The sequence below is a fragment of the Tarenaya hassleriana genome, unplaced genomic scaffold (genome assembly GCF_000463585.1).
Source record: "Tarenaya hassleriana unplaced genomic scaffold, ASM46358v1 Cleome6, whole genome shotgun sequence".
NCBI classification, from domain to species: Eukaryota; Viridiplantae; Streptophyta; class Magnoliopsida; order Brassicales; family Cleomaceae; genus Tarenaya; species Tarenaya hassleriana.
Window position 1 is genome coordinate 2,874,777 of NW_010968505.1, and position 12,948 is coordinate 2,887,724.

General features: G+C 31.7%; 2 protein-coding genes across 3 annotated transcripts in view; both read left to right on the top strand.

Moving 5' to 3' along the window:
• The first annotated feature begins 270 nt into the window (after positions 1–270).
• LOC104799207 (GTP-binding protein At2g22870) lies at positions 271–2,804 on the top strand. Of its 2 annotated transcripts, XR_769542.2 has the most exons (5): positions 271–918; positions 1,654–1,723; positions 1,923–2,085; positions 2,177–2,451; positions 2,626–2,804. XR_769542.2 is itself a non-coding variant. In XM_010521611.2 (4 exons), exons 1-4 carry the CDS (start codon positions 414–416, stop codon positions 2,393–2,395), a joined length of 957 nt encoding a protein of 318 aa, XP_010519913.1. In that variant the 5' UTR covers positions 271–413; the 3' UTR covers positions 2,396–2,616. The 2 variants fall into 2 exon arrangements, 1 of the variants encoding a protein (XP_010519913.1); XM_010521611.2 differs by lacking the exon at positions 2,626–2,804 and having other exon boundaries at positions 2,177–2,616.
• A 9,146-nt stretch (positions 2,805–11,950) lies between these two features.
• Positions 11,951–12,948, top strand: part of LOC104799208 (indole-3-pyruvate monooxygenase YUCCA6) — a 3,974-nt gene continuing 2,976 nt past the window's right edge. The window contains exon 1 of the mRNA XM_010521612.1: positions 11,951–12,921. Within this exon, the coding sequence (XP_010519914.1) occupies positions 12,502–12,921 (420 nt within the window). The 5' untranslated portion in view covers positions 11,951–12,501. The remainder of the gene's footprint in view (positions 12,922–12,948) is intronic.

Below are 12,948 nucleotides of genomic sequence, written 5' to 3' on the forward strand. Positions count from 1 at the left end.
TTTCCCCTATCTTGTTTTAATTAGTACATAATCACTAACAATAAACTAAGCATTTTACCAAAAAAAAACAATAAACTAAGCATTCTAATTTTTCTTAAAAAATATTTAGAAATTTCTCCATGGGGTTCTGTCTGCACGCATACAATGTTTGGGTGGAAATTAAAATTGCACAAAACTATGCTGCGCAAAATGTGAAAGAGGAAAATTTTCCAACAACTAACCCAAAACCAAAACGCTGCGTTTAGCTGGAGATATGCAGCCATCCTTCCTCTGCCGTCCCTGCCCTTGTCATTCCCCATCGCTCGCCGCCCGCAAGCTCTCTCTTCGCACTCCCATGGCGGCTCACAGATTCTAGAAGATTATTTGTACACCGACACATATAGATAGAAGAAGCGAAGGAGACATAACCAGCTATGCTTTTAGCTCAGCTTCCACGAATCCATTTCTCCGTCTTCGCTAAAACCGCAGTCTCTCTCTCCCCTTCGCATTTCAATTTCCTAAACCCTAAGCCTCCGATTACAGTATCCAGAAACCTATTCTTCTTCGCTCCAGCATCCACTCTATCCACGGTCGAGCCCATACCTCTGCCGGTCTCGGATTCATCGGACAACGAGGATGCTCCAGTCGAGATTTCGCTCGACAAGCTGTTCGTCCCGCCTGAGACGGATATCTCGTGCGACGACCCGGCGACTCTAACCACGAGGATACTGAAGGGCTCGAACATCGTGCTAAGCAAGTACGCAAGGGACGCACAGGTGGTTCAGGCCGAGTTCGTGAAGAGCAGTGTCCGGACGGAGGATTGTCCGGCGGATGGGTTGCCGGAGTTCGCGCTCGTCGGTCGGTCTAACGTCGGGAAATCGTCGCTCCTCAATTCACTGGTGCGGCGGAAACGCCTAGCCTTGACCTCTAAGAAACCTGGTAAAAACGAGTTTGCCCTGTTCTCATTGTTTCCTGTTGGTGCTTGATTATGATATGGTTTTCCTGTTGGTGTTACTCTGATATGATTTTAGTGGCAATTAGTGCTCCTGATTTAGCGAGATAGCATCAAATACATCAGGAATTCCGTACGACCTGTAGAATGACTTGTTTGCACTCACAGATTTACTCCTTTACACATCTTCAGTCTCCATCCTAAGCCAACAAGTCAATGAAATCCGAGTTCAGAACCCCATATTGGATATTAGATTTTGAGAGAAAATGGGCTGTTTAGTCTTGGAAGTGGGAAATATGTGTGTATTCAGTGATTGAAGAATTACTGGTTAGTGTTTATGAAGGGACTGGGCAATGTCGGTATCAATTCGTTGAGTTGGTTATCATCCATGTGATGTTTGCAAGAATACTGAAGGAGATTTGGTATCAAAGGACGGAACTTGTTTTTCTTGATCTTGCCATCTATGGCTATGCAGATGAGAATCTGATCGTTTCATGGAATCAGAGTATCGTAATGAGAATGTCTAAATTTCCAGCATTGCCACTCCTCTGGTGAAAACCAGTATGGGTTGATCTCGTAGTAGACATCCTTTTAGAATATCTTGATCAGTTCTTTTGGTTTTTGTTTCGATGCATACAAAAATCGAGCTTCCTCACAGCTCTTGATCCGAGAGCAGACCTCGAATGAGTATATTCCTTGATATATATTATATGTTCATGTAGGAAAAACGCAATGCATTAATCATTTCCGAATCAACGACAGTTGGTACTTGGTCGATTTGCCGGGATACGGGTAAGTTAAAAGCTTGTCAGTCCTTATATCTATATTCCCATTTGCTTGTCAGAACATTTCCATAGTTCGATAACCTGGCCAATCCTTTCATACTAATCATGATGTTCACTTTGTTATACAATTGCCAAAAATTCTGTCCCTTTTTCTTGAAGATTTCAGTTCATTCATATTATATCTTTCTTTCTGGGGAAATTCACAGGTATGCAGCAGCACCACAGGAACTAAGAATGGACTGGGGCAAATTCACCCGAGACTACTTCCTCAACCGCTCCACGTTGGTCTCTGTATTCCTCCTCATCGACTCCAGCATTCCCGCAAAGAAGATCGATCTCGATTATGCAAGTTGGCTTGGCCAGAATCAGGTAATAAAAGACAACTCTTTTTTTAATTGTCCGGAGAGACATGGCAAAACCCGTGTTTCCAACAAGAGGTTTCTGTCTCTGGGCACTCCAGATTCCGATGACGCTGGTATTCACAAAGTGCGACAAGAGGAAGAAGAAGAAGAACGGAGGGAAGAGGCCGGAGGAGAACATGAAGGATTTCCAGGATCTGATACGTGGGTTCTTCGAGACAGCGCCTCCGTGGATAATGACGAGCAGTGTGACGAACCAAGGCCGGGACGAGATATTATTGCACATGTCTCAGCTGAGAAACTACTGGCTCAAGCACTGAACAAGACAGGACAGAGAACAAGACAATACCACCAAGAACCGTATTACCGAATTCAGGTAGTTGTGTTTTCCTCGTGTTTCTGTTCAGTAGAAAGCCGAGATTTTTCTTTGTAAACTATGGTAGCATTCTGAGTGAGCTTATGATGTGTGTAATATACAGAGCGTCTTTAGGAATTCGTCTGAAAATTCATCGTTTGTTATCGAATGACTTGAAACGACGGCGTTTTGCAGTGTTGGTAAGATAATCGGCGGAACGACGACGTTGCGTCTCTGGATCTTAAAGCCACACACGACGAAGGCGGTGCGCTTTTGTGCTGTTTCGTACACTAAGAAATTGAACATCTTTTTAACTATATCAAATTCCAAATATTTGTATCTTTATTTTACAAATTCATAGTTTTTTTTCCATAGCGGATGCTTAACTAAATTAGATTTTAATTAATTCAATGCAATGTAATGTAACAATCACAACACATAACTATTAAAAAATTTGTCGAATAGAATTTAGAATCGTTAAATGCCATCAAAATACCAATAAAAAAATTTACGAATTTATATATGATTACATTATAAAAAAATTGGATGGTTAAAAAAAATCCAATTTGCACATAAATATAAATATAAAGAACATTCCAAATTTGATGTATGTGCGGACCCTTTTTTGTTTGTTTGAGCATCTATATATATCACTCAATCAATTAGTTCCAATTAATTAATCAATTTAAGTTTAAAATTTTATATTGGGAAAAGATTTTCATGGTTTATTAAATTAAATCAACAGTATAATAAAACACATATCGATGCTACATTTTCGTTTTTTTTTTTAAAAAAAAAGGGAAGAAGTATATGGTGGGAGGATTAGTGTGATCTAGTCATCCACTAATTAGGATTAAAGATGACCGGCCGATAGTACTCTTTTATAGCACAAAGGGCGCGTTTGGCAAACCCGCATTGGCTGGGCGCGAAGACAGCTCACTTGTCTCTCTCTCTCATGTTGGTCGTGCTTTCCGGTAGGAATCGCCACTCTCCCCCCAAAACCAATTACTCTTCGAAACGATGCTCTCCTCTTCGTTACGTGAAATACATAGCTACCTCACCACATCCATATACCCATTTATATGTACACGTATACATTTTTGTTTTCTGTAACCAAAATCTAGACTAATTTCGGAGTTAGAGACTAACCACATGATTTGGAATATACGTTTTATTCCCAAACTTAAAGTCCGAACTCGGGACGGAACAGATGCTCTGGCGCGCGTTTGACCGGTTGAACTATTCAAATTTGTATATGTATATATATATATATATTATGTATGTATATCAACAATCCAATCATAGAGAGTAATTCTGGGTCGATTGGTTCAATTGGTTCATGGTTCTGGTTAAGATCCGGTTTAGTGTTGTTTTTGTTTTAGAATTTGAATTTTCTTCTCTTTTTGTCTCTGTGTAGAAACTCTGTTTCGTCGTTTAAATGAACCAAGTAAAAAAAATTTCCACACTTGTCTTTGTTTTTCTTCCATGTAATTTGTTATATTTATTAATCTAACAACGGAATAAAATTGTGTTAATTAAAGAACCTTCGTACATATTTGATTATTCTTCTCCGTAATTATTTTAATATATCTATTTTTTTCCAAGGAAGATAACATATTTGTTTGTTTCGTTTGTTTATCAATTAATTGATAAAGAAAGACTCAAGGAACAATTAAAAAAAATCACATCAATATATTTTAGCTTGTCATTTCATTAATTAAGTTTGGTTTTCTATTAATGTATTCATAGAATTTTAAAATAAAAATATATTATGATGCTAAATAATAAATAAAACTAAAATAGTATTAATGTCTCCTCCACCAAGTAATCCGGGGTTTGCCACTTTAATTTTCTTTTTCTTTTTTCTTTTTTCTTTTTAAATGTTTTAACCTTTTTTTTTTCATTCTGTAATTTGGTGTGTTTCCTTCTCTTATAAAGACAGGTCATTATCGAATAGATTCATCATTCTATGCTTGAATGATGATGGAACGTAAAGGGAGATTGTGTTTATTCGTACACACTCTCTCATATAAGTATATATTGTTTTTGTAATATTTGTAGTAACAATTTAATATCTATTTTTAGGTAACAATGGCATATATTTTTAATAAATACCATGATATTTTACTATTTAATTTTCCTGGCGTAAAGATTTTAAATTATAAATGGTTCAAAAGTTGTCATAAGTGGTTTAGTGATTATCCCAAAGAAACATACGGTATACATTTTTTATAAATGTACAGTAATTTTATATAAATACAGTAGGTGCAAAGTAAAAAAATTATTAGTATAATCTTTAAACCAAATTATGTATTAGAAAATATATATATATATATATATATATATATATATGTTAAAGATAGGCTCTTTATTTAGTTATGAATTTATATTTTAAAATATATATACACATATAATATAATAAAATAGAATGTTTTAATATTAAATTTTCAAGATATATTTTAAATTTTATTTTGATGTTATCACTATTTAGATGTTTTTATTTAAAAAATTAAAAAATTAACCAAATAGAATATATAAAAAAAGTAGGAAAATTTTTCACAATTTCATGTTTGGATTATTAAGTAGAAGAATATCAAATTATTAGACCATGGTTTAAGTAAAATTATATCATTGTATATTTGAGAGCATGTTAACTTCTTTAATCATGTTAGACTTCCACACCTCTTCGCTTTATTCTTTTCTCACAACTCCACTTAATCTCATAATCATTAGATAGATTGAGTTATTATTAAATGCCCCATCGCAATTAGAATACTAAAAAACAATATAATTATTTTAGTTTATTGTTCTCTTTATTCTCCACTTTATTATATTTCTAAAGAAAGTAAAATCTTGGGATAATAATTGTATAGAATATGGACCGACCCGTGCGAATTATCTACCCTTTTAATTAATTAATTCCAAGACTAAAAGTCATTATTTCCCCACGAATGTAAATGCTCCAAAGAACAAAGAAAAAACAAAAGAGACGCTCAAAGGAAAAAAAAAAAAAAAAAAAAGAGAGCTGAGTAGGCTAATTAAGGATTTGAAGATAAAACCAGTTTGGTTTTTGTTTCTTTTACTTTAATTGATTTTTTAAATTTATATATAAGTATATACAAGAATCAATTACTTTTATGTTTAATTACTATTTATCACTGTCTATATATACACACCTTTAAATTAGTGCCGGAAGTGATTGAATTTTGTATATTGACAAAGAGATGGAAGATTATAAAGAGACAAAGATTTGTTGTTTTTTCTTTTCATTTGATTACTCACATTCAACAAGATAAAGCGATTCATATATAGATTAAGTTCATCGCCTTAGCTAGTTCGAAATAATTTGGAAGTATAAGATACTTTTATTTAGAGACTCGTTGATCAAATATACTGAATATTTATACTTAATAGTACGTAATTAATATAAGATTAGGTGTTTTAACCGGTGAAAAGTGGATTAAAGTTATTTTTTAACACAGATTCGTTTGAAGATAAAACCAGTTTGGTTTTTGTTTCTTTTACTTTAATTGATTTTTTAAATTTATATATAAGTATATACAAGAATCAATTACTTTTATGTTTAATTACTATTTATCACTGTCTATATATACACACCTTTAAATTAGTGCCGGAAGTGATTGAATTTTGTATATTGACAAAGAGATGGAAGATTATAAAGAGACAAAGATTTGTTGTTTTTTCTTTTCATTTGATTACTCACATTCAACAAGATAAAGCGATTCATATATAGATTAAGTTCATCGCCTTAGCTAGTTCGAAATAATTTGGAAGTATAAGATACTTTTATTTAGAGACTCGTTGATCAAATATACTGAATATTTATACTTAATAGTACGTAATTAATATAAGATTAGGTGTTTTAACCGGTGAAAAGTGGATTAAAGTTATTTTTTAACACAGATTCGAGTCTCCATTTGGAGAGAATTATTCATAAATATTTTTCCAATTCTCTATAGTACGTAATTGGGTCAAAAATTCCGGATTTAAAAAAAAAATACTAAATAACTAGTTTTTTTATATACGTATATGTGAACTAGCTACGGTCGACTGTAAAGATTTCAACCAAATATAAGATATTAAAGAAAAAAAAAATATTTACGTAATAAAGGAAACATCACGAGGCAAATAATGTTTATGGGAAAAGCAAAAGGGAATTTGCTAATGCAAATCTACCATTGGTTAATTAGTGCTTGATGACTATTAAACTACAAAGTCAACTCCTTTGTAGTCTGACGCCAATCTCACTTGAATTTAGTCGGTAGTATTTTATTTCTTTTTCATGTCATTAATCTCATTAATTAACTGTCATTAACACCTTTACCATATAGATCATAAACGTCTTTATTAACCTTAATTATATTTATACACAAGCGTTATATGTATATATCGTTTGTCTTACACGTAAATCATTTTCCAACTCACCTATAATTCCGTTAGTTTTCTTCATATTACCTGTGTAAGAAATATATATCATCACCCGAAAACCAAAAGACTATTAGCAAGAGATCAAGATTATAATTATAAATAACAAGATAAGATCGAAGCTTATATAATTCATTTGGATTAAATAGAAAGAAAAAATAATAATTTTAGAATAATAAGAAGTGGATGCATGGTAAAGATCATAATTAACTATACGACAACAAAATAATACTAATAATAATAATAATAATAATAATCATTATCATCATCAGCAATTGGTTTTGTTACAAAAGAAGAACATGAAATATTATAAAATCAGCTAAACATATACATATACACACACACTACGTATGTATATGCCCATCTATATGTATGGAATGTAAGTTTTAGCCAAATGGTAACGATATCATCATCATCATCATGGAGACCACAACCATTCACAAGTATTATTATTATTATTATTATTATTATCGTGATTATTGGATAAAATAAATAGATGCATTGCACCAAGATACTTAGTGGTGCATGATAAAATCAAATTTAGTTTAGGAAGTGCATAATTCAAAGTTAGTGACGGGGATCAGCCAATACACGACGTTACACAGTTTCTTTTTCTTCCCCTTCCAAATCCATTATTTTGTTATCCCCTAATCTAAATAATTTCCCAACAAATGTTATAAAATTGTTTTCTTTTGGAAGGCCTGTCTCAATTATTTAACTAATAAAAAATTTAACTTAAATATGGTTGATTAAATTATAAAATATAACTCAAATTTCATCTCCATTTTTTTTATTTTAATTTCATCTCCATTCACATTGGTCCTATTTCCCGCCTGTTCTCTGCCATAAGATGTTCTGTTTTTTTTCTTTTCTATCTTTTTTTCATAAAGTTTTGTCTTTTTATTTTCGTCCAATTTTCCTTGTATTTTTTTTACAAGAGCTATGAGGATTAATCTTATGGAGGCAAATATGATGCGGGCAAAAAAGATTAACAGTTTTTTTATTTACATTAGTTTGAGGAGTTTTTAATGTATTAAATTCCTTTTATTTACATTGTTTTTTTCTTTAATTACAACTCACATTTGTGATTGGTCTAGAATTTTTCTCTTTTTTAGGGTTTTGAAGTTAATAAATAATATCCATGCGTTATTTTGAACGCAGTAATAAGTTGACTGATAACTAAATTCTATACGATCTTTTTTATTTTTATCCCAACGAAAGAATTGAATTATTCCAATCACATTTTACCAAAAAAAAAAAGAATTGAATTATTCAAAATTGCCTAATTTTGGAGATATTTTGTATTGTGTTATATAAGAAATTCATATGCTTAATTTAATTTATATGAACACTTTTACGAGTTACTTTAGCTGTCTATTATTTTATCCATTTATAAATACATGTTTCAGATAATTCATTATAAATCATTTTTCTAATATAGAAAAGTTTTAAAAAATTGGTGAAGAAGAAGTTCACCTTTGACTACCTTAATTTTAGCTTTAGTTAGTTTTTCTTCCTTTTTTCATCACAAAAATTAGCATTATTTTTTAATTTATTTATTTGAAATTTCAGTGCACTTTATAGCATAAATTTTTATTGGTATCACAGTATGATTATAAATAAATAAAAAAGTTTCTAATTTATCTAAACCCTACCTATACATAGGCTCTATAAAGCCTATTACCTCCAAAGTGATAACTTAACTAAAGAAATTTAGTAACATGCATGTCTCCTCCTATATATTTATATTTATAGAATCCAACTTTTCCTTGATCTCTAACTTGAACTCAGTTCCCATTGTCTTTTCAGACTTGCAAATTATTAAATTAATAATATATTACTTTTTGCATATTTTACATTTCACTTTCTATTCAAATATATATAAAATATATATATATATATATATATACACTATAAAACTCCCATGAATATTTATTTCGCATGCCAGAGTTCTTCCCGTGTTTGGAATAATTCCTCACATGCTAAAAACAAATTTATCATGCACTAATATGGATACGTAATTTTGCATATAACCAAACATATTATCGAAAATTATTTCTAAAAATTATATTTTCTCTAATTTATCCATTTAATTGCGTGTTTTATTTATTATACTATATGGTTTAGTACACATAGGCTTATATATACCCCTATTCTTATTTTACATGTAAGTTTTTTTTTAATCCATCTTTCCGCGAACTACTAGAGTTCCTAGGTTAACACAAACCTTTCGGCCTTCTGCAATCATCAATATTTATATTTATATCAAACCTAATTTTATAATATGATTTTCTTTTTCTTTATCTAATTTAAAATTAGTCCCTCCTTTTCCCCCGCCCCTATTTTCTTCAATCAATTTCATCTCCACAAAATTAATTTTGCCAACTTTATAGTTACAGGCTTTATAATTAATTTAGGTATATATACAAACATCATGTATGACACATCAAAGCATCTATTTCTATTTGGTGTACGATCCTTTTACAATTATGAATTAACTAAGGTGCTTGTTTTTAGTGTATTTGCTAAGATGATCTAAAAAACATTTATATTCAGCTATAACAACACTTAATAACCAATTTTGTTTATAGTAGGGTTAGACATTTTTGTTTGGATATATAAAAAAATCGTACCAAATTGAATAATATATAGTCGTAATTCGATCTAAAATCTATTGGATGAGTTTGTATAACCAAAATAAAATGAAGTAAACATTAAATTAAAAAAAAAATAAAACGGCAAAAAAAGGAAAATAAAAAATCTCTTAAAAATGAATTTTTTACGGATTAAATAAATTGTTTATTGAATTAAAGATCAAATTTAAAATAAATGTATATATTTGTTATAAAAAAACGAGAAATTATAGTTCGGAGACCAAAAAATAATCAAAATCCGAAATATCGCCGTTTCATCAAACACTAAAATTAGGTGATTCCACTGTAGAATCATTCAATAGAAGCTAAAATTAGATATTTCTTTTTTAAAAAATAAATAAATAATACATGTTGGTAAGTCAAATATCGTCGCGATTTTTCTACAATGTATCGTTATAATATATGTTATTACGCGACAATTAACGAAGTCGAAATGCATGAAACGCCCAATTAGGATTATATATATCCTTATTTGATTAGGAGTGATTAATCGGGATTATACATTCAAGTGGTCAATTAATTAAGGATTAGCGATATCTTCTAGAAGTTGTAATCTCACTTGGGGGATCTTCACTCCACTTACATCAACGTCCAATGAGGTTCCTGTTTTTCTCCCTGTGACATGTAGAGTGACGATTTCCTTGCAATGAACATTCAAAAGCTACAATTATTTTAAGTCGTATAAATAAGAAAAAAATAATAATATATTTCGATTAAAATAATTGGTGTTGGATACCATATTTTATATCTATATGATTAATTAGTCTCACTTGAACAATTAATTAAAGCTCACTTGCTAATTATCAAAATTAGACTATATATAATATATCCATAAGAAACGAGAAAATATAGTCCCTCATTATACATTAGGTTAGCTATGGGGCATATATGATTTTTTTTTTCAATATTTTTCTGATACTATATAACTAGTGATTCAGTGGGATATATTATATTCATTTACATTTATCTCTTATTTTTTATAAATTTTATTTTTCAATTTTTGGATAAAGCCATTTACACGGACGATCAAATGCATTTACCCAATATGATCTCATTTTCTTTCCTATTAGAACGATTCTTTCTTTCCTTATAGTATTATATGTAGATACAATTTATTGGATAGTTGTTATTTCTACAGTGTTTTGTCACATATATATATAAAATTAAATTTAAGCAAAATGTACGAAATAAATAAATTCGATTTCATATTTCAATTCGGCACCACATATGTTGAATAAGATATCATTTTGCAATAAACTAATGCGAATATTAATATCGTTAACCATCATTATTCCCTCTCCAATCACATCAATCATATTATAATAATAAAAAAAATTAAATGGAAATAAAAGGCTCCCCGATATAACTAATAAATAAGTGGTTTTATTTTAATAACGTTTCTCATTCCCCTTTAGCATTTAGCCATATACCCAATCAAAAGCTTCACACTAACATTAATTTCCTCATATAAATATAAATATATATACACACACACACACACACTTATAGTACCACTTGAGAAGACATTAGACATATGAAGTACAAGTTGCCACATTAATCGTACCATTTATACTTGTAAACTGTGTATAAATCCGAGGATCATTGCTAAGACCCATATAGATTTCATGATCGATCTTGTATGTTTCTATTCTGCAATACATTACTTTTTCTACCCATATGTAGATATATATGGAGAGAATTCACCTATATATACATCCCTAAAGAATATTGTACCATAAAGTGTGTAATTATTACATATGTAAAATATAAAAAGTTAATAAAAATATACATTTACAAAAATATTTCTATTTCATAATCAAATTCTACGATTCTTTGACCAAAAAAAAACTACGATTCTTTATTTTTTAAAATCTATTTGTAACACTTCCATTTGTAATGATATAAAATACATTTTTTTATAAAAGATAAATCGTTCAACTCAATTTATTCAGATATTTGTATAATACATATGTTTAACTCAGCACAATCTAATGATCCATTATTTTGAACCAACCAATAAGAAGGTCCTTAAATTATCTAAAAGAATACATCGGTTCAACTACAATAGACTGGACAGAATGATCACGAACAGGAAAATAACAAAGATTCACACCAAAAACTGAAATGATTCCATACGGTTGATTTGGAGATTTGATGGATACGCCAAAATTTATGGAATATGTCTTTGGTTGTAGGATTTTTATATAATTCAAAAAGTCTAATGGAATGGAATACAATAGATCTCACAAATGAGCAAAAAAGACCCTCCTCCAATATATATATATATATATATATATATATATAAATAAATATTCACAGCATTTTTATTCACACGCATATACACACACACACACACAAACATCCGCACGCATATATAAATACACACACACACAATCACACATACGAGATATAGTCACATCACTCTCTCTCTCTCTCTCTCTCCCTCTCTCTCTCTCTCTCTCTTGTGGATGTTTGAACGGTGATTTAAGAGCCCCGTAGTTTTCTGCTCATCCTCCGGTTTGCCCTCTCAAACGCAACACAACGCTTATCTCTCCCTTTCTTTACTCATTCTCCTCATTTGGATAAATCCAACCCAAATCTCTCTCCCCCCTCCTTTTCGGGAGATTCAATCAAAACCCTAAATCTCGATCCCATCTTCGCTCACAATTTTTAGGTTTTTTTTTCATCTCTCCCAAAACCCATCAACATTATCTTAACAAAACGGTCAAAATTTCCCTTTATCCATCTCTCTTTTGTTTTTTTGTTTTTTTTCACTCTCGCTACCAATGTCTCGCTCAAGAGCCCTTCACCCACACCCGTAAATACGCACACGTATACACCACACATACGCGTGTAAATACACGCGCGCTCGCGCACATATACAACGTCTATATATATATATATATATATATACTTATCATATTATAGATAGAGAAAACTAAACTAAAGAATCTAGGTTAACATTTTCTTGATGGATTTCTGGTCAAGGAGAGAGATAGAAGGGAAACAAGCGCATGATCCCTTGTTCATCATCAAGAACCACCAAAACGCGGTGATGACGTCATCACGCGACCGCGATGGAGGTTCGCCGGCTGTAAGGCGCGTTTGCGTTCCGGGGCCAGTGATTGTCGGAGCGGGACCGTCGGGGCTTGCGGTGGCGGCGTGTCTGAAGGAGAGAGGGATACCGTCGGTACTCCTCGAGCGGTCTCACTGCGTCGCATCGCTTTGGCAGGTCAAGACCTACGATCGTCTTCGTCTGCATCTCCCCAAGCACTTCTGCGAGCTCCCTCTCATGCCTTTTCCCGCCGATTTCCCTACGTACCCCACGAAACAGCAGTTCATCGAGTACCTCGAGGAGTACGCAAGACGCTTCGACATAAGACCCAGGTTCGGCGAGACAGTAGCGGCGGGGGGGGTG

Coding starts and splice junctions, on each gene's coding strand:
- LOC104799207 (XM_010521611.2), top strand. CDS start 414: ATGCTTTTAGCTCAGCTTCCACGAATCCATTTCTCCGTCTTCGCTAAA. Junction 919..1,653: donor CTTGACCTCTAAGAAACCTG/GTAAAAACGAGT, acceptor ATGTTCATGTAG/GAAAAACGCAATGCATTAAT. Junction 1,724..1,922: donor GTCGATTTGCCGGGATACGG/GTAAGTTAAAAG, acceptor GGAAATTCACAG/GTATGCAGCAGCACCACAGG.